This window comes from Salvia hispanica, chromosome 4, assembly GCF_023119035.1.
Source record: "Salvia hispanica cultivar TCC Black 2014 chromosome 4, UniMelb_Shisp_WGS_1.0, whole genome shotgun sequence".
Lineage (NCBI taxonomy): Eukaryota > Viridiplantae > Streptophyta > Magnoliopsida > Lamiales > Lamiaceae > Salvia > Salvia hispanica.
The window spans coordinates 46175031-46195730 of record NC_062968.1 but is presented as its reverse complement, the minus strand read 5'-3'; the positions used below and the strand labels follow the sequence as shown (position 1 = coordinate 46195730).

At 37.9% G+C, this 20700-nt stretch overlaps 2 protein-coding genes and 1 long non-coding RNA gene across 3 annotated transcripts; 1 reads left to right on the top strand and 2 right to left on the bottom strand.

Annotated features, from left to right (window-relative positions):
- Positions 1-2747: 2747 nt before the first annotated feature.
- Positions 2748-3341, bottom strand: LOC125221208 (LEAF RUST 10 DISEASE-RESISTANCE LOCUS RECEPTOR-LIKE PROTEIN KINASE-like 2.1). Its single transcript, XM_048123334.1, has one exon. The coding sequence runs from the start codon at positions 3339-3341 to the stop codon at positions 2748-2750; it is 594 nt and encodes a 197-aa protein (XP_047979291.1).
- Positions 3342-13239: 9898 nt separating this feature from the next.
- LOC125185191 lies at positions 13240-17805 on the top strand. The gene is made up of 2 exons (XR_007170080.1): positions 13240-14198; positions 14290-17805. It is a non-coding gene; the product is annotated as an uncharacterized LOC125185191 (long non-coding RNA).
- A 1070-nt stretch (positions 17806-18875) lies between these two features.
- Positions 18876-20336, bottom strand: LOC125185190 (rust resistance kinase Lr10-like). Its single transcript, XM_048081689.1, has one exon. The coding sequence runs from the start codon at positions 20157-20159 to the stop codon at positions 18876-18878; it is 1284 nt and encodes a 427-aa protein (XP_047937646.1). The 5' UTR covers positions 20160-20336.
- Between the last annotated feature and the right edge of the window lie 364 nt (positions 20337-20700).

The window sequence follows — 20700 nt, the reverse complement described above, 5'->3', positions numbered from 1 at the left end:
TTGCGGCCCATACTCAGACCCGAATTCATTAAACATATCCATAGCCCTATAGCCCAATGGAGCGAACTCTCAAGCTGGGCATCAGGCGCACAATATCACAACAAAACAGACATAGGCATGGCATAACAGTTAAACCACCCTTATTTCTCCACATTCATATATTTGCACATAAAAGAGTTTAAGAGTAAAGCCCACCTCGACTACTTAGGTTTCAAGTATGTTCTTTCCTTTATTATTCGGCTTCGCAACTGAGGTTTCACCCTTTTAATCACATAGGCACATATCACAAATCAAATTCAACACAAACTCCCAACTCATGCATGTCTCTACACTTTCCCTTTTCCCATCGATTTATCTTATAATTACCAAACAAAGATTCTGTTCATCATATGACTTTCATTCGTATCTGGACTCTAAGTCTAACATCAACATATATCGCACAAGGGTGTTTAGCCATCAAGCACACACCACACAACACAACACACACACACACGACACGCACGCACACACACACCACGCACACGCCACACACACATACTACATGCATACATATTTACATATCCCTTTTATCCCACTTTCACTCAAACAAGATGCATGAGGGTTCAAGAATACCGATTAATCGGTTAGAAAGAAGAGGAATCGAGTAGAAAGAAGAAAATCAATATAAGAATACCTTTTCAAGAAAAACGAACGGTAGAAACGGAGTAAAGACTTGGTTCTTCAAAAATCTTGAGGCTCAAACTCTATTTCTTCTCAAAGGATGGAGGATTAATGGAGTAAAGTAGAAGAAAATTGAGAGAGTGAGGAGAAGAGGGAGGGGCGAAAATAATGGGGTAGGGGGCGAAAATTATGGGGCTTAGGGTTAGGGGTTTCTCTTATTTATAGAACTCAATAAAATCTCTAGGTAAATAAATAGAATATTTGGTAAGTTTTGATTCTACACAATAAAATATTGTGGAGTAAGGAAGAAGAAATAAAAATAAGATCTAGGGTTCCCAAGGCATGTAGGTTTCGAAAATTAGGCTCTTTAATTAGCCAAGGTTTTGTTTTGGTATATTTTACGGAGTAGAATAAAATATCACGGAGCAAAATAAAAATAAGAATTCTCCCAACTTGGGATTGAAATAGGCATGTAGTGCCCTTTTTAAATAAGGCATGGATTTTTAATATTGGCTAAAATAAGATAAGGCAAGATCTCTTGAGGTATGGAAAGATTTGGTAGAATATTTTAATTCTAGGTATGGAAGGAAATCAAATAAGGGGTTAACTAAAATAATTCTCTCATTCCCACAATAGGTGATTTTCGAAAATCACCAAGAAATAAAGGGGGCTCGATTTTTCCTCCATAAAAATAAGGAATGAATGGGTCTTGGATTTAATTTGGATAAATTTCCCATGAATTAAATTAAATCCGGAAAAAATAGAATTCCTTCTTCAAAAGCCAAGGGGGTCGAAAATCATAAGAATTGGGTGGCTAGTATTTATGGAAATTTTCTCTAATATTCTCACTCACCCATAAACAAATAATTCATCTCATAAATTAATAAATCACATGCCACATCATATAATAAACAAGTTTGACTTTTCAAACTTCCAACGCAAACCCTAGACTCGACTCGGCCATACCATCTCATGCAATAAATGCATTCATAAATATTTCACGTCTCTACATCGTCAAAATAAATTCTAGGGCTCTAAAATTAGGGTTCGGGAAATCGAGATGTTAGACCATATCTGCAACAAGTCACTCAAGAGCTGGATTCTGTACTGGCTTTGATGGTTGAGAAGAGGACGACTTCATCAGATTTGCAGCAAGCAACTCAACAACTTGAATCTATGAAGCCCGTGGAAGAATTGGAGGAAAAGAGTGCTTCTTCCTCGAGATCTAAGAGTGATTTGGTGGGAGTTGATGCAGATCTGTTGGAGTTGAAGGATCGTCTCACAAATATGGAGAGGAAGGTGAAGATCATACCCCTCGTTGGTATGGGTGGAATCGGTAAGTCCACCCTTGCTCGAAAACTTTATGAAGATCCATATATTGTTTCTCACTTCGATTATCGTGGTTGGGCTGCAATTTCGCAAGTTCCAAATGTGAGGGAAATTATGTTGAGTTTCTTCGTGAGCCGAATGAAAAGGTCAGCAATGAACTGATTGGATGCGGAGAAAATGAGTTGAAAGAAATATTGCATAAGAGAATGTTTGGAAGAAGATACATGATTGTGTTGGATGATATATGGAGTACGGGAGCCTGGGATGAGATAAAGATGTATTTCCCAAACAATAGTAATGGGAGTCGAATTGTGATCACCACTAGGGATTCTGACGTGGCGGAACATGTTGGAGACTAAACAAACAGGATGACTCATTCAAAAGATTAGTATTCTACGAGAGAGCGTTCATTTAGTCCTTAAACCTCACACCAATTGTTCTCACAACTGATGTAGGACATTGAGTCCGTAACAATGAACCACCCTTAAGGCCAACGTCCTCGTTGGTCACGGTTGGTTCATTGTCTGGCCACCACTCCGAGTTGGCACCAAACTCGTGGTGATGTGATGGAGGCTCCATTTCTAAATCCAAGTTCTCAATTCCATTACACCAAACACACATTAAAAATGAAAGGGAAATTGGTACACAACAAATTTGATACAAGCAAGAGATTGATGGATGGCTAAAGATGCCCATCCGTTTCAAGCAAAAACATCAACATTGGATAATACAAATTCAAGCTATACTAATCTCAATGACTAAGTGAGAGATGGATGCTCCGGAATCTTCAAATCTTCTACATGACCTTCCAACATCTCCAACACTGTGTTCATTGATGGACGATTATCTGGATTCATTTGTATGCACCATAGATCAACTTTTGTCATCTTCTCAAGAACAATCTTTCCAATCACATTGTCATCATCAGTATTGTTGTTCTCTGCTTCTCCAGTTACAATCCCCTCGCCTTTGTTAATGCAATCGTATATCCAATCTGGGAAATACTTTGTTGAATCATCTTTTTTTCTCCTCAACTCTCTATTTACGCCCGCCATCTGCATCAACAACATCCCAAAACTATACACATCGGCCTTGTTAGACACTAGGCCAATGCTTCTGTTGATGAGTTCCCGAGCAACATAGCCTATAGTGCCTCTAGCAGCAGTCATCGTCACTGTGTCCTTTTCTACCGAGCATAACTTTGCTAACCCAAAATCGGAAACCTTGGGAACAAACTTGTCATCAAGAAGTATATTGTGAGGCTTGGTATCAAAATGCAAGATCTTGATATCACAACCACAATGCAAATAATGAATCCCTCGAGCCACTCCAACCACAATCTTGAATCTCATATCCCAATCCAATGAAGATGCTTTCTTTGGTTGAATATGTACTTGTCAAGAGAACTGACAAGCCCGGAGGTCTCCCTTCACTCTCTCAGAGTGCTGTGGTGGTTTTCGTATGTAATTTGGAGTGTATCCAACTGATCAGGAAGAGATTCCCGACCCAGCTGAGTCGTTGGTACGATAACCGGGACCTGGCTTCAAACAAGTTTCCTCAACCCACTTCTACTGATTAGTATAATGGAGGTAAGGATCGATTCCCACGAGGATGGACACGTTTTGATAACTGCGGTGACTTTCCTGGGTGTTTTGGTTAGCTACCACGCTTGGGTTGAGATTTTACCTAGACAGGAAATAAAGGTGGCACTCTACTGACTAGTAGGCGTGAAAATAACAGACATGTGGGAGTGTTCGTGAAAATAGGGGACAATGTGTCTCAGAGGCATATGAAAAGTAGACAGTTACTAAAAGGGGAAATTTAGACTACAAGGCATATTTGGTGGCTGGGTGGTTCTCTGACAGGTCTGGGCAGTACATCTGAAAAGTAGGGAACAAAAGCAAAAGTAACTTAAAAGTAAAGTGGTTCAAACTAAAGTTGATTTTGACGTTTTCTTCTTCACCAAGTATTAACAGGAATTCAGATAAACACTAACACCATGACTGAACTTCAGACTCACAAATTCAAACTCAAGATCCATCGATTTAAATGCTCAAACTTAAATTAAACGGTGAAACTGCAACTTTACTTCTACTGACTGACATGCAAGGTGGTAATCACGGCGCAGAAAGGAAACTCATGCACGAAAACTTGACTAAACATAGCTACCACTTTGAATCAACAACTCCCGATAAGAAAACACTTAGAAATTGAAAGCAATAACTAAATCTAACTTTCCTAGGCAGAATGAAGCAAACTCGAACTAAAGTGACATGCGAAATAGAAACTTCATAATGTAAATGTTGGAAAATAACAAAGTACTTCAAAAGAGCAACAGCGATGAGTGTTTGCAAATAACTAACGACGAAAACAAGTAAACTTTAAACTAAGTAAGCGATTAAGATTGTTTGTGCCACTCCGGGCGATGATACTACTACACTGCTACGATAACTGGCTAGATCGGCGGACTGATGACTTCTCCGGCAAACTCTTGGACGTCAAGTGACCATGGCTGTGGCGAGGAACGAGAGGTAAGATAATGCTGAAGGACTGATCTTCTAGAGAGAATTCTACTAAGTGTGTTGAGAACCGAGAACTTCTAACCGAACTCTAAGGAACCAACTCTAAGTGTGATTGTCCCCTTTTTTCTCTCTCCAGGTGGCTTCTTTTATAGGGAGGCTTGCCCTTGCTTTTAGGGTAGACTTCTCCCGCGTTTTGACCTTTTTGCCCTTGTCAATGATCATCCCACCTATCCTCCTTCTCCATCTCGAGCCTTTTCTCTGGCATGCATCCTGGTCAGTATCGCACCCTTCTGGCGCCCTTTTCACTTGCGTCACCTGAATCGTCTCCTACTGACTTGGATCCTTTAATTCCTGCACACTTAAGCAACTGTTTTGCATATAATATATGCATTTCACGACATACTGACCAGTAACCAAGGCTTAGAATACAACTTATCAAGAACCAGTTGGCATGAAATCGAGAATGAGGACGCCTTGGATCTCTCTGCACAATATCCAACAAGTTGGAAAACGTTGACTTGATGGATCCTCCCAATTGTTCCGATTTCATTGATGAAATCTTTATCTTTTATTTTGGCTTTTCCTAAGAGCTTGGCTGCTACGTAATGGCCACTTAGCGTGCCATAGATGATCGAAAATACTACCATAAAGTATTTTAATTTTATATCAAAGTTACACTAACAATGAATAATAAATACAATTATCACTAACGACAAAGATCATTATCACAGACAATGTTGTTCAACGGCCAACAAATGACAAAATCGTTGCAAGTTACAGAATTATTCTATCACCAAATAATAAATTGCGCATTTAATTTCAAAAGTACTCGTGTTTATTGAATATTCGACAAATGTCCACCAACGACAAAGATCATGTGATAGTTATTATAGTGCAATGACCTATAGACGGAAAATATAATTGTAATAACATAAATAAGAGTTTTACCATAAAAGACAAGCTTAGCTTAATTTAAATTAGTATTATTATTTCACCAAATGACGAATATAACATAAGATTAGCAGTTTAGTTTTATTGGTAAACTAACAACAAAGATCCTCGTGATAATTACTGTAACGACCCGCCCTTCTAGGGTATAATAAATACGGCGATCGCTACCTAGGCAGACTTAAAAGCAACAAGAACATAGGCTAGGGTTTCATTTAAAGGGGTTTGACCAAAGTAATTAATGAACTATTTAAGCAATAAGACGACGGCTTAAGTAAGAAAGTCAATCATGAACAGATATCATAATTTGGGTCAAATGACGAGGGTTTAATATAATCCACAAAAACGCAGTATGTCTCAATATTCTAAACCATAAGGAATAAGTTCAAACTCAAACAAACGATAATAAGTTTCAGGTTTCAGCGGAAGTATCCAAGAGAAATGTGAAGCCATGTATGAAGACACAACTACACACGGAGTTTCAAATGATCATGTTATTCAATTAACTTGCTCAACACCGCCAACCGCTTGTCGCCGCTCAACCTGCACATAGGGAAACACATGCAGGGCTGAGTATTTAAAAATACTCAGTGAACTCATGTCAAAACATTTTAGTAGATATGCCATCCTTACCCTAGTGAACATCGAGTTTGCAGTTATAAAAGAATATCATCGAGTATCACAAAATAATTTCATAGACTGGCCAGTCAAACAATTCCTCCCATTTTCTCAACAATCAACATTTCCATAGTGCGACGAAAGTGTGGCCACACTATTCGCCCACGAGACCGGCCGACTAGCAAGGACGGTGATAAGGCTAATTTCATGCATCGGTTAAGTGGTGAAAAACGCTATATTTTACTGGGTCTAACACGGTTTTTAAGCCAGGTGTGTGACAGAATCGCTAGATCCAGGAGAAGCCAGAGGAAACGGACTAGCGAAGGAAATGAAGGAAAATGAGCAGAGGTGAAGGGAAAGGAATGGCTAGAAGAAGGGAGTCAATAGCTGAGGGCAACAAAGACTATCTATACCTCGCTGGTCCCCACTTCAACGCCTATAAATAAGGAGCATGCAGCACACGCCAGAGACATTCTCGCTCTTAGCTCACACACAATACACACACTTGGGAAATGGGAGTTCTGGGGTAGTCTAGGGTTTGAAGGGTCTCATCTTCCGAGAAAGTCAGTCGTAACACCGTCCGCGTGAGGGCGAAGAAACAATCTACTTTCATTCTGTTTTTGCACTTTATCTCGTTCGAACTTCGCGTTTTAGAAGTCGATTGGGTTGTTGATGTTGCTGATTATCTATGCATTCGTTTAGTTTCTGTCGTGATGGTGTTTATCTCGTGTTGATCTACGTTGATTCTGTTTTGTTTGAAGTTTTAATTTCGACAGCTGCATGTTAATCTCTGTTTTGGTTAATTTTGTGCTTAATCTTGTGAATTTGGTTGTAGATCTGTGTTGTTGTTGTTGATCGGAGGTTGTTTGTTGAATATGAAGATATGGATTTATTTTGGCCGGAGTTTGTGTCGGATGCTTGGATCTGGAGTGGATTTAGCATTCGAGGTTGGATTTGAACAGGGGATTCAACTTGTGCATGGATTTTTGAGTTTTCTATTTCCTTTCTGTTTTACTTCGTCTAGTAGCCGTAGATCTGTTTAGTCCCTAATTGTTCTTCGCTAAATTGTTTAATTCCAGTCTGCTCGTTTTCCGATTACGCTTCCGCCTGTTTCTGCTGAGTTTTGATGCAATTTGATTTGAAGAAGATGATGTCGCTGTTAGTTAGTACTTTAGTTAGTTGTTTTCCCAGCTTTTCGTCCGTACTCTGCTTTTTCAGCCATGGCCCCCACCGTCAGTTTATTTCCCAGGTCTAAGTAATTTAGAATAGTTTCTTAGATCTAGTGATTGTCTCGATTTCAGTTTACATGCATGATTTCTGTTCTGCCTAGATCTAGTTGTTAGCGTAGCAGATTTCAATTCCAAGTTTAGTCTAATTTCCTCAACCAAAAAAAATGCGTGGCAGCAGCCAAACCAAGAATAATTTCCAAATCCTTGAGCATATTTAAATTACGCATCCGTCTCTGTGGGATCGATCCCTACTTCCCTGTGCTAATTTTTAGCATAAGTGGTTGAGGGTTTTTTTGAGGAAGTATTCTGTGTGTCCGACGACCGAGATTTTCCAACGACCAGTGAGCTCCTAGACCTTGTGATCTAGTGGATTTGCTGGACCTAGGAAACTTGTTATTCTTTTCTGTGCACACAGTCTAAACAGCGATCTTCAGACGGCTCCCGATCACAACTGTGTACACTAGCCTGATAGGGTTTGCGGCCCTACTCAGACCCGAATTCGTTTATATAGCCCTATTGCCTAATGGAGCGGACTCACAAACTAGGCATCAGGCACACAACATAATCAAAACAATCACAGGCATGGCATAGTATTTTAATCCACTCTTATAACACCATAATCATTATTTCGGCAGTAAAAGAGTTTAGTAAATAAAGCCCACCTCGACTCCTTAGATTACAAGTACGCTCTTCCTCTTGCTATCACGCCGAGAGAGCGAGTTATCACCTTTAATTTATGCGTATCACAAATAAGTCTCAATCATTGATTCAAAAATCATGCATGCTCCTAACGTTTCCCTTTTTCCATCAATTCGTTTTAATATCACCATTCAAAATCAAGACATGATTATATTATCACTTTTATTCGCACTACAACTCCAGATCTATCACAAAACATGTCACGCATAAGTGTTTCACAACACACATCACACGCACACACACGAACACACACGCGCGCACACCGAGGCATGCACACACATACATATGCATCCCATTCATCAATTGGTTTCCCCTTTTCACTCGATCTATATGCATGAGGGTTCAAGATTAATCGGTTAGATGAGAAGTGATAAATCAAAATACATCTTCTTGATAAAAACGATCGGTAGAAATAATGTAGAATCTTGATTCTTCAATAATTCTTGAGGCTTCAACTTGAACTCTTCTCAAAAGATGAAGAAATCTTGAATAAAATAGAAAACAAGTTGAAGAAGAGTGGAGGAAGAAAATAACGTGAAAGAGGGAGAGAGGGAGGCGTGTAGTGTGGCTAAGGTTAGGGTTTTTCTTTCTTATTTATAGAGTTCAAAAATATAATATCATTAATTAAATTTGAGAAGATTTGATGGTGGAAGTTGGCGTAAATTTTGAGAGAAAAATAAGGAGTATTCGAATTCTAGGCTATTTAATTAGCCTATGATTTTATTTTGGTATTTCACGAAGTAGAATAAAATATTACGGAGCAGAATATAAATAATGAATCCTCCCAAATAAATAGGAAAGTGGCGTTAATATTGATTCCTCCATAAGGAATCAATTTCAAATATTAATTAAAATAGGATATGGCAAGATTTCTTTAGAAGGGAATAAATAAGAGATCAAATAATATAATAAAATAATTCCTTCTCCCATAAATAGGATATTTTCGAAAATCTCCATGTGTAGGCATAGGGGTCGAAAATTTCATGGAGGAAATAAGGAATAATCGGACTTTGGATTTAATTTGGATAAATATCCCAAGCGAATAATTAAATCTACGAAAAATAAAATTCCTTTCCAATAAATAGAGGTGGTCGAAAATTCCAATTAAATAATGATGCTCCTATTTAATCTCACTCATCCCTTAGGAAATACTTCACCACAATATTATTTCACCCCGCCACAATATTCACACGGTCACATCATAAATTCAACCCTTTTTTACTATTCCACCTCCACGTCACATTTTCAACGACCTTGACCATTCCACGGCCACGTCACATTTTCCACAGTATTGACTACTCAATTCAATCTCAACTCCAAATCGCAATTAGGTCACAAAGAATCATGCAATTAATTCACCCATCAATTATTCCTCATACATCAAAGCATTAAAAGCATTTAATGCAAAAATTTTATGACTCGAAAATTAAGGTTAGAAAAGGTGGGGTGTTACAATTATTGTTCAACAACCGACATACGGCAAGGAATGTTGTAAACTGCATAAAAGAGTTTCAGCTTAAAAAACAAGCTTAGTATAACCCATGTCATAATTAATTTCACTCTCACCATTCATTAAAATTCAAAATTTGGGATAAAAAATAAGATCTCTACCTTTCTATACAAAGAAAATCATTTGACTTTGCTTATAAATGGGATCCCATATCATAGTTCCTACATTCCAATTTTATGAAACTAAACATAATAACCAATGTTTTAAAAATCAGACCGGCCGGCGAACCGGCATCGCTACTGGTTCACTGGTTCAACCAGTTCATTGGTCGAACCATCGGTTGAACCGGAATATATAAAAACACATATATTATATATTATTAAATACATATAATAACATATGTGAATAAAAATAAAAAAATGGCCTTATAAAAATATCAAAAATGAAATATTTCGACCATGACTGCAAACAAGATTTTTCCACACTGCCATGCCATGCTTGTCACTTTGTCAACTTGCACTAATACTTGTGAGTTCAAAAACAAAAATACATGAGACCAATAATTAAACAAGTCTTGCAAAGTACACGAAGTCTTTAACAAAATACATGAGTTTATCAAAATACCAAACTACTAACTCAGAACAAAATACTACTTTGTGATCATCTCAATCACTTTCATTTCCAGCATCAAGATTAAGGCAACTAATGTCACAAAAAACATCGTTGAGGCTACTAGTATTTCCATCATCAAATCTTGACAAATCAATTTCGTCATCATTAATCTCCATCAAGATTAATGCTGGATCTTTTTTCATTCGGTATTTTGAAGCGCTATTGCCACCACTTTGCTGATTGATCGAACGCAAATCACCCTCACTCATTTTCTGCAAGACATATAAATAAGCATAAATTTATTGCACTTCACAACTGTTTTATGAACATTTCAGACGGCTGCCCATATGAGTGGTACTTACTACAATTTTACTATATTCTCTATCATTTAATTTCATTACGGTTTTACTTCTCCTTTTCAAAATAAATTGTCAACAAATTGGGAGGTTTGGAAGCTAATTACTCCATATTATCAAGAAAATTATGAGAGAACATAGTAGTGCAGGCTGCAGGGTATTAAATTTGAGAAACAGACACATGCACACCATTCTTGACTTCTTTCAAACTAACATCTTTCAATATATATACATAATTTCACTCCATTCCTCCACAAATTCTGTGCGTACTCCATTAATGTAAAATTAGGATAGTAGTATAAAATAGATAAAGCATTAATATTTGGAAAAATAGAGCAGTGAAGAACAAAATGGAAGGCTTGCCAACCTCTAAACGTGCGGCGGTGATGGGGATACCGAGGCGGCAAGGTGCGGTGTTGGATGTGATCGAGGAGAGGAAACAACGAGAGAGAGTCCAGCAGGTCGGAGCGGCAATTTGGAGCGCCGGAGGTAGCACGGTCGGCGGTTGTCAGGTACGTGTGGGGAATCGAGGAGAAAATGGGAGGGAGAAATCAGAAAGTCACGGAGTGGAGGGAGAAGTAGGAAGGTGGGAGAAGTGGAAGCGACGTTGAATTCTTAATTGTCGAATTAATTCACTTAATTGATTACGCAAATTAGTGAGTTGTTTTCAATTGTTCTTATTTTTTAAAAAAAATCTTGTTTTGATACATATATTCTAACATTTATTTCAAAATTATTTTTCAGGGTGTGAATCGGAATGTTGACCATATCACCTGATTTTAAATAATATGTTGTATTCTGATTTCTCAAATTATAGTGAATATGTAATAATGACTTCTCTGTAATTATGTATTTTTCAAATGCTTAGTGCTTTTATTTATTTACTTATATGATGCTTCTGTTATTACAATCTGCTAAATTATTCTATGGTTGGGAGAATTAATAAGGTTTCACCATTAAGAAAACAAGGTAGTTTGAATTTAAGTAATAATTAATCACACTTTCACCAAATAATAAATTTAACATTAAATTTCAAAATTTGAGATCAAAAATAAGATCTCTATCTTTCTCGATAAAAATAATCATTTGACTTTGCTTATGAGAGGATGCTTTTCTCATAAGAACATGCAATCTATGTATTTTTTATCATAATAGTATTTATTTCCAGTTGTCTATATGTCCTGATGTGATTTATTTCATTTTTAATATAAGGTATATATGTCATTTTTTAATTTATAAATATGCTATAAGCATGAAGATGGAGAAAACAAGGATTTGGATTAGGATCACCTACACTGGGCCGTGCAAAAATTGTGCCAGTGTGGGCTACTTTTACCTTTTAAAACTTTTTTATTTATTGCAAAAGTTAGAATCGTGTACTTTAATATTTTATAGTATCATTTTTGTTTTGAGATTTTGCAGTTAATGATATGAGGTGAGGTGCATACATCTTCACTGGAATTGGATCCTGATGCCATTTCCTTGAAGAAAGTGAGCTACTTGAGAGAGAAGAGGCAAAGAAGAATGAAGATAGCAGTTGAGACAGAGAGAGATGAGTGAAATGTGTGTGAGTTGAGAGGCTATTTATAGATGGCATTTGCCAAAATTAATATCTTTAATTATGATGGAAAAAGCATCCTCTTATAATAAAATGTCAAACAATTCTCTTTCAGAAAAGACAAGGATCTTATTTATTTCAGATTTTATTATTTGGTGAAAGTGTAATTATGACCTAAAGAGTCAAACGATTCTCTTTATGAGAGTATTAAATTTATTAGTAGTTGAAAGTGTATTTAATTATAACCTAAATATAAACAAAGCTTTTTTTTTACAAGGTGAAACTCTTATTATGTAGCTTACGATATTTGTCGTATGTAAGTCATTGCGTTGTAGTTATCGCCATGATCTTTGTTGTTAGTTTATGGTTAAAAACAAACTGCTAATCTAACGTTATATTCTTTATTTGGTAAAATAATAATACATATTTATGTTTGTAAGATTTAGATTTGGTATTGTAGTGTAGTCTTTTCTCTTAATTTAATGGCAGAATGCTAGTCTTTTTCTGCTGCTCTTACGTAGCTTGCAATATGCTCCTAAACATCTCGTGATTGTATTCTTATCGTATGTGGTTTCTGCTTGTTTCGACACTTTGGTATAGATTTGTATTCTGACCTTTTTTATGTATGTTAGATTTTTGTCGCTAAAACCGCGACAAGTTGTAAGAATGTTTCAGGTACAGATGAGCTATAAGTGCACCTTTGCCCCATTCTTGGAAATTCTAATCACCTCTTCTCCCTTAATTGATGAACTTCTGTTTACCATGGGATGTCCTTTCTGCTTCTTTTCATATTCTAGAATCGGTTTGTATTCTTAATATTGAACCGTGGCCATTTTAGTCAAATTTTTGTTTGTCTAGTAATTTTAAAATATAGTTGAAAAATTATGAAGTTTGAATTTATTTGCATTTATCTTATGATAAAATATTTTGTTCCGGCAACCATATTATATACAATTTCTAACGTAATACATGTATGGGGATAAATGCACAAATAACATTGCTCATATGATAATATACTATTTCCTTGTCGTGTTCAATGCATTATTTTAATACAACATGAAAATTATTGAGTCAGCAGTGGTGGTTACAGATAACAGATTAGTTTTGAAAGATTGTCTTTTTGTTCTCAACTTCTCATAGTCAGCAGTGGTGGTTACAGATTAGTTTTGAAAGATTGTCTTTTTGTTCTCAACTTCTCATAGTCAGCAATGGTGGTTACAGATTAATTAGTTTGTAAAACATTGTCTTTTTTTTTTGTTATCAACTTCTCATACTCAACTTCTCAAAGAAAGCGATGACTTCATCAGATTTGCAGCAAGCTACTCAACAACTTGAATCTATGAAGCTCGTGGAAGAATTGGAGGAAAAGAGTGCTTCTTCCTCGAGATTTAAGAGTGATCTAGTGGGAGTTGATGAAGATCTGTTGGAGTTGAAGGGTCGTCTCACGAATATGGAGAGGAAGGTGAAGATCATACACTCGTTGGTATGGGTGGTGTGGTTAAGTCCACCCTTGCTCGAAAACTTTATGACGATCCGTATACTGTTTCTCACTTTGATTTTCGTGGGTGGGCTGATATTTCGCAAATTCCCAATATGCGGGAATTTATGTCGAGTCTTCTTCGTGGACCAGATGAAAAGGTTAGCAACGAACTGATTGGATGCGGAGAAAATAAGTTGAGAGAAATCTGGCATAAGAGGTTGTTTGGGCGAAAATATATGATTGTGTTGGATGATATATGGAGTACTGGAGCTTGGGATGAGATAAAGATGTATTTCCGCTCGCTGCAGTTTCTGGGCCTCTATTCCTTAAATATAGTGCGATGGAGAGCCAACTCTCCAAGAGCTAGAGGAAATCCCCTGTGACATTGGAGATATCCCAACTCTCCAAGAAATTTACTTAGATGAATGTGGCGCTTCTGTCGTGGCCTCAGCACTACAAATTCAGAAGGTGCAGCAAGAGGAGTATGACAACTATGACCTCAAATTTTTTATTTATGATTAGAAGCCAAAAAAGTAAAAATGCTAAACTCCAAGCAATCAAAAGAATGCTCCATCAGTTCATACACACAATCTTGTCCTTAATATTCCTTCTGCACTTATGATTATTAAACTGTATGTCTTCTGTATATGGTATATCATTTTCTGCAACTCGGATAGTTTCAGCAATGCGCAAGAATCGCTCACGGCTCGAGCTGAACATATGCACTGCAATAGAAGGTATGCATATTTATGTTTGTAAGATTTAGATTTGGTATTGTACTTTTGTAGTGTACTCTTAATTTGATAGCAAATTGTTCGTCTTTTTCAGCTGCTGCTCTTACGTCGCTTGCAATAACATCTCGTGATTCTATTCTTATCGGATGTGGTCTCTGCTTGTTTCTATACTTTGGGATTGATTCGTATTACTCCCTCCGTCCGCGAATAGGAGTCCCGTTTTTCCATTTTAGTTCGTTCGCGAATAGGAGTCCAGGTTCACTTTTACCATAAATGGTAATAAGTCTTACCTTCCTCTAACTCATTTCACTCACATTTCATTTAAAACTAATATATAGAAGTGAGACCTCTTCCACTAACTTTTTTCCATCCACTTTTCTCAAAATTTCTTAAAACCCGTGGCGCCCATAAATGAAACTCCTAATGGCAGACAGAGGGAGTACTACTTTTTTCCCTTTTGCAAAACATAGATGCAAATTTAGTACTAGGAAGTTGTTTTTTTTGGTATTTTGTGTTTGTATTTTTCGATGACAAAAAAGCGTATGATTTTGCTTCACCATGACACCAAATTATGTTGCTTTCAACAGTGAACAATCCGATCACCTATGTGAATATAATGTTGGTGTTTTACGACCAAACGATGTCATTTCATTTATAAACAAAAACATCATTTCATTCACTTGCATTTGGCTTGTATTGTCGGCTTGGGTTCTAATTCCATTCTTTGGTTTCTTCAAGGAATATATCAGTTTTGTATTTGCAGTTCGTGATAAGTTGTAAGAATGTTTCGGGTACAGATGAGCTATAATAATTTCAAACCCATCCTTGCTTTTTTCTTCTTACCTTTCCTTTTAGGGTCCGTTTGGTAGACCGAATTTGCCTTGAATTAAAACATGTGTCATCCATCAATGAAACTATTTTTAGTGGACCAAATTTGGCTTGAAACAAGACAAAACTGAAATTCAGGCAATGGACCATTTTCATACACAAGTAATATCACACTTAACGCCATGCAATAATTGAGTAAAGATATTTTAGACCATTTTGAGTGGATTACAAATTATGCAGTGAATCAGTGATAGATTGATTTTGTTCTACTCTCACTGCTCAAGAGATAACTGTCTTTTTTCTCTCATTTCTGTAAAGATAACTAGTATCTTTTTTGCTACAAGAAATCTGAAAGAAAAAAATGGCATACAATCTTCAATCCCTCATCACCATCCTACAACAAATCCTTCATCCAGAGCAAACCCACTGGACTTTTGATCACAACAAACCAAAGCTTGAATCCCTACTCCAAAAAGCTGAATCTCTGATGTAGATTCTTGAAAAGTCTTCACACTCCCAAATAGCATGTTTGGAGAGACAAATCATAGATACAGTTTATAAAGCAGAGGATATTATTGAGTCACAGATGGTTCATCAAATGCTCTCAAACACAGAAAGCAAGAGCTTGACCTTTTCCACACCAGATCTGCAGCAAGTCACTCAAGAGCTTGACTCTGTCCTGGTTTTGATGGCTGAGAAGAGGATGACTTCATCAGATTTGCAGCAAGCAACTCAACAACTTGAATCTATGAAGCTCGTGGAAGTGGAGGAAAAGGGTGCTTCTTCCTCGAGATCTAAGAGTGATTTGGTGGGAGTTGATGCAATTCTGTTGGAGCTGAAGGATCGTCTCACGAATATGGAGAGGAAGGTGAAGATCATCCCCATCGTTGGTATGGGTGGTGTCGGTAAGTCCACCCTTGCTCGAAAACTTTATGACGATCCGTGTATTGTTTCTCACTTTGATTATCGTGGGTGGGCTGCGATTTCCCAAGTTCCCAATATGCGGGTGTTGAATATTTGGATGGATTCTTATTTGGGCTGTGTTATTTGTTAAGCCCGGATGTTATTAATTGGGCTGAGCCCAATTACTTACCTCCTCACACCAGATGCCACGTGCCCCTCTACTTGGATGATGCCTTCCAAGCCGTTGGATGTAGGGTTGTATGTGTTAAGTGAGAATGGGTGTGGTTAGCCGTTATTATTTATTCATCTTCTCTCTCTCTACTCTTCGACTCAGAGCTTATCTCTCTCCACTTCCTTCTTCTCCGATGATCTTCCGGCCATCTCTTGGTGATCTTCCATGGTTCTTTGAGTGGTAGATCTTTTGTGAGTGCTGGTGTGAAGCAATCTCTTCGATTGCTTGTTACTGGAGTGGAACTAGGGTTTGTGAGAATCGAGATTTGTTCGGTGGAACTTGATCTGGTGCGAGGGGTTTATCTGGTGGAGGTATTGGTGGTCTGAGGGTTGACTCTATCCAATCCATTGGTGCTCCCTTGGATCTAGTTCTGGAAGAATAGATCAGTGTTGTTGTGACGGGTTCTGAGCCAAGATTCTTCGATCTCTTGTTTTACTCTCTGATCTTAGTTGAGTTCTAGTGTTTCAGATCCGAGAGGATCTTTCTTAGTGTTACTAACTTGGTTCTTGAGTGTGCAGGTGCAAGCGAGTACGAGTGGAGCTGGGTTGACAGCTTCAAGACCTTGTAATAGTTAGAACTAGATTCGTTGTAATCTTAGTTTATATTACTTGTGTAAATCAGCCGCGTGGGTGAGAGTTTGGCTGAGCTTTCTTGTACAAGAACAAAGAGGTCTCGGTAAATAGTGAATCTAGACTAATCTGATCCCTACAGCGGAAAATTATGTTAAGTCTTCTTTGTGGCCGGGGTGAAATGGAAAGCAATGAACTGATTGGAATTGAAGATTATGAGTTGAGAGAAATATTGCATAAGAGATTGTTTGGGAGAACATATATAATTGTGTTGGATGATATATGGAGCACGAAAGTTTGGGATGAGATAAGGATGTATTTCCCGGACAATAATAACGGGAGTAGGATTGTGATCACAACTAGGGAGTCTAATGTTGCAGAACATGTTGCGGGCTCGAAGAGTCTGCATCATGTGCGGTTGCTGAACAAGTCTGCGAGTCGGGATCTACTTTGCCGGATTGTGTTTGGAGAAGAGGATTGCCCTGACGAACTGCAAGCGGTGGCAGCTAAGATTGGGAGTGATTGCATTGGGCTTCCTCTTGCCATTCATGTGATTGGAGGGCTATTGTCGAAGGTTTAAAGGTCAAGAGATGTTTGGGAGAATGTTTACACGGATGTAAAAGCTTCAATTGTTGAATCGGATGAGCATTTCTCCAATATACTTTCCTTGAGTTATAATCACTTGCCGATTCATTTGAAACTGTGTTTCTTATACAGAAGATTCTGAAATTAAGGGATCTAGACTTATGAGTTTGTGGATAGCTGAGGGATTTGTGAAATCCAATGGAGATAAGCGTTTGGAGGAAGAGGTTGAGAATTACTTAAAAGCTCTGGTGGAGAGCAATCTACTTTTGGTTAGACGACAAAAGTACAATGGGAAACCAATGAGTTACTCAATCCATGATTTGTGGAGGGATCTGTGCATAAGGAAGGCTAACGAGGAGAAGTTTTTAAATGTCAAGTTTTGCATGCGCCATGTAAGTGTTTACTCGTCTTCTGAAATAGAAGATGTGTGTGCTTCACCACAATTGATGTCACTTGCTCGATCTTTTATATTCACTGGGAAGAAAATTGCATCTCCTGTGTTTTCCATGTTAAGATTGGTTAGGGTGCTAGACGTAACGGGAATCAAATACAAAGAGTTCCCAGAATAAATACTTCAACTTGTCAACCTTCACTACTTAGCTTTCTCGTGCACTTCAGGTTTACCTATTGGAATATCAAGATTGTGGAATCTGCAAACCTTGATTTGTAGGCACAGTGTGACACTTGATTTTCCATCTGAGATATGGGAGATGTCTGAATTAAGACGTCTCAAGTTGATAACGTTAACTGAAATTGGGGCAGAATTCAGGTTTAGATTTGTTCATAAGAAACTGCATAAGATATTTTTTGTGTGGATAACTCCTTCAATGATTAGGAATGGTTTCTTTGAGACCATCCCAAATATCATAAGCTTAGGAGTCCATTTCAAAGATTCACCGGACGTTGAAGTTGATCTTAGCCATCTACACAAACTCGATATTTTAAGATGCCATTCCAACTGGAATGAAGATGCTTGTCGTTTTCTGCACAAACTCAGATTTCCACGTAATATTAGAAAGTTAGTGCTAATTGGATGTGCAGTAGCTCAGAGTTTCTTGAGAACTCTGTGTGCACTACCGAATCTGGAAGTACTCAAAATAAGGGCTTGTATGTTTGAAAGAGACGGAGAGGCAGAGGAAGAAGAGTGGGAGATGACAGAAGGAGATGAATTCCACTCACTTCTGAGACTCTGTTCTTTGAATATAGTGCGTTGGAGAGCCAACGTGACCAACTTCCCTAAACTCCGGGTGCTGCGTGTAATCCAATGCAGTGAGCTAGAGGAAATCCCCTGTGATATTGGAGATATCCCAACCCTCCAAACAATTTTAGTACGTGAATGTGGCTCCTCTGTCGTGGCCTCAGCGCAAGAAATTCAGAAGGTTCAGCAAGAGGAGTACGGCAACTACGACCTCAAAGTGCTCATACGAGATTAGAAGCCAAAAGGTACAAATGCTAAACTATAAGCAATTGAAAAAGCATGCTCCATTTTGTTCATATGGGAGCTTTTCCTTGAGTTAAAATCACTTGAAAACGTTTCAAGAAAACACAACGGAGAATGCATATTCAAGCTATACTAATCTCAATGTTACTACCATTGTCATAATCCAAGTGTGATACAGAACCAGATGAATCACCAGCCCGACTCTTGTCCTCGTTCACTAGGTGAGATGGATGCTCTGGAATCTTCAAATCTTCACCATCACCTTCCAACATCTCCAACACTTTGTTCATTGATGGACGATTTTCTGGATTCATTTGTATGCACCACAACCCAACTATTGTCATCTTTTTAAGAACACTCTTTCCGATCTCATTCTTATCATCACCATTGTTGTCTTCTTCTTCAACAATTCCAATCCCCTCGCCTTTGTTAATGCAATCATATATCCAATCTGGGAAATACTTGGTTGAATCATCTTTGTTTCCCCTCAACTCTCTGTTTACGCCCACCATCTCCATCAATAGCATCCCAAAACTATACACATCGGCCTTGTGAGACACTAGGCCAATGCACCTATTGATGAGTTCTGGAGCAACATAGCCTATGGTGCCTCTAGCAGCCGTAGCCGTCATCGTCACTGTGTCCTTGTCTACTGAGTGTAACTTTGCTAGTCCAAAATCGGTGATCTTCGGGACAAACTGGTCGTCTAGAAGTATATTGTGAGGCTTGATATCAAAATGCAAGATCTTGATATCACAACCACTATGCAAATACTTAATCCCTCGAGCGACACCAATTGCAATCTTGAATTTGATACCCCAATCCAATGAAGATGCTTTTTCTTGGTTGAATATGTACTTGTCGAGAGAACCATTTGGCATGAAATCAAGAATGAGGCCGCGCTTGGATCTATCCGCACAATATCCAACAAGTTGGACAACGTTGACATGATGGATCCTCCCAATTGTTCCAATTTCATTGATGAAATTTTGACCATTTATCGTGGCTTTTCCCAATAGCTTGACTGCTACATAATGGCCACTCTGAAGCTTTCCTTTGTAAACCGAACCAAAACCACCTTCACCTAGTTTTTCTCGAAAATTTCTAGTCATCTTCTTTAAATCTGAATAGGAGTACCTTATAGGGGACAAATGGTTGCCACTCTGTAGGAAGCTCTTTATTTCCCCGTACTCGAACAAATGTCTTCTTTGAAATTTGTAGATTAGGAACCCCATTGCACAGAGAAACCCCACGTTGAATCTTACTTCCAAGCCAAGAACAACACTATTAAAAAGTGTAATGCGTTTGCCAACACGTACCCTTGCTGGGATTTCAACAAGGGTTTGAGGAACGGGGAGCTCATCAACGGACATAGGATAGGGGAGCCACCCTGCATTTCCACACATATTGCAAAACAGAGTGAAAACATATTCCAATAACAGAAACCAATCGAGACAAAAGGTGTGTAAGAAGTCTTTACTGGTTGTTGTTTCAGTAAAAAAATAGGTGACAAGTCCAACGGTGATAATGATTTTTGCTGGAATGGTTATCCCCCTAAATACAATAGCTGCAAATTTTGCTGTACGAAGTTAATCACTGTCTACATACAAATCTCTTATGAAAATCAATTTATATTAGTAGTCAATAATTAAATAGTGCAGCACAAATTTAAGAACTCACCAATTATGAGCAATAAAATCATGAGATAGCCTCCAATTGGACCTAATGAGGAATACAACAAAGTTGTTGAGAAGTGTGTATATAGGATGATGGTCTTTTTAGAACTATTCTTAAAGTGAGTCTGTAGAACAAATCATATCCATTAGATCTATGATTCACGAACATACTATTGTATGTGAAAGAAACCGATATTGTGCGTGACATCGACTGATATTATACATGTAAAATATTGATATATGACACTATGATTGTATAATGATATTGTGT

Excerpts from the sequence above, each read along its gene's own strand:
- LOC125221208 (XM_048123334.1), bottom strand. The coding sequence starts at position 3,341 with ATGAGATTCAAGATTGTGGTTGGAGTGGCTCGAGGGATTCATTATTTG.
- LOC125185190 (XM_048081689.1), bottom strand. The coding sequence starts at position 20,159 with ATGTGTGGAAATGCAGGGTGGCTCCCCTATCCTATGTCCGTTGATGAG.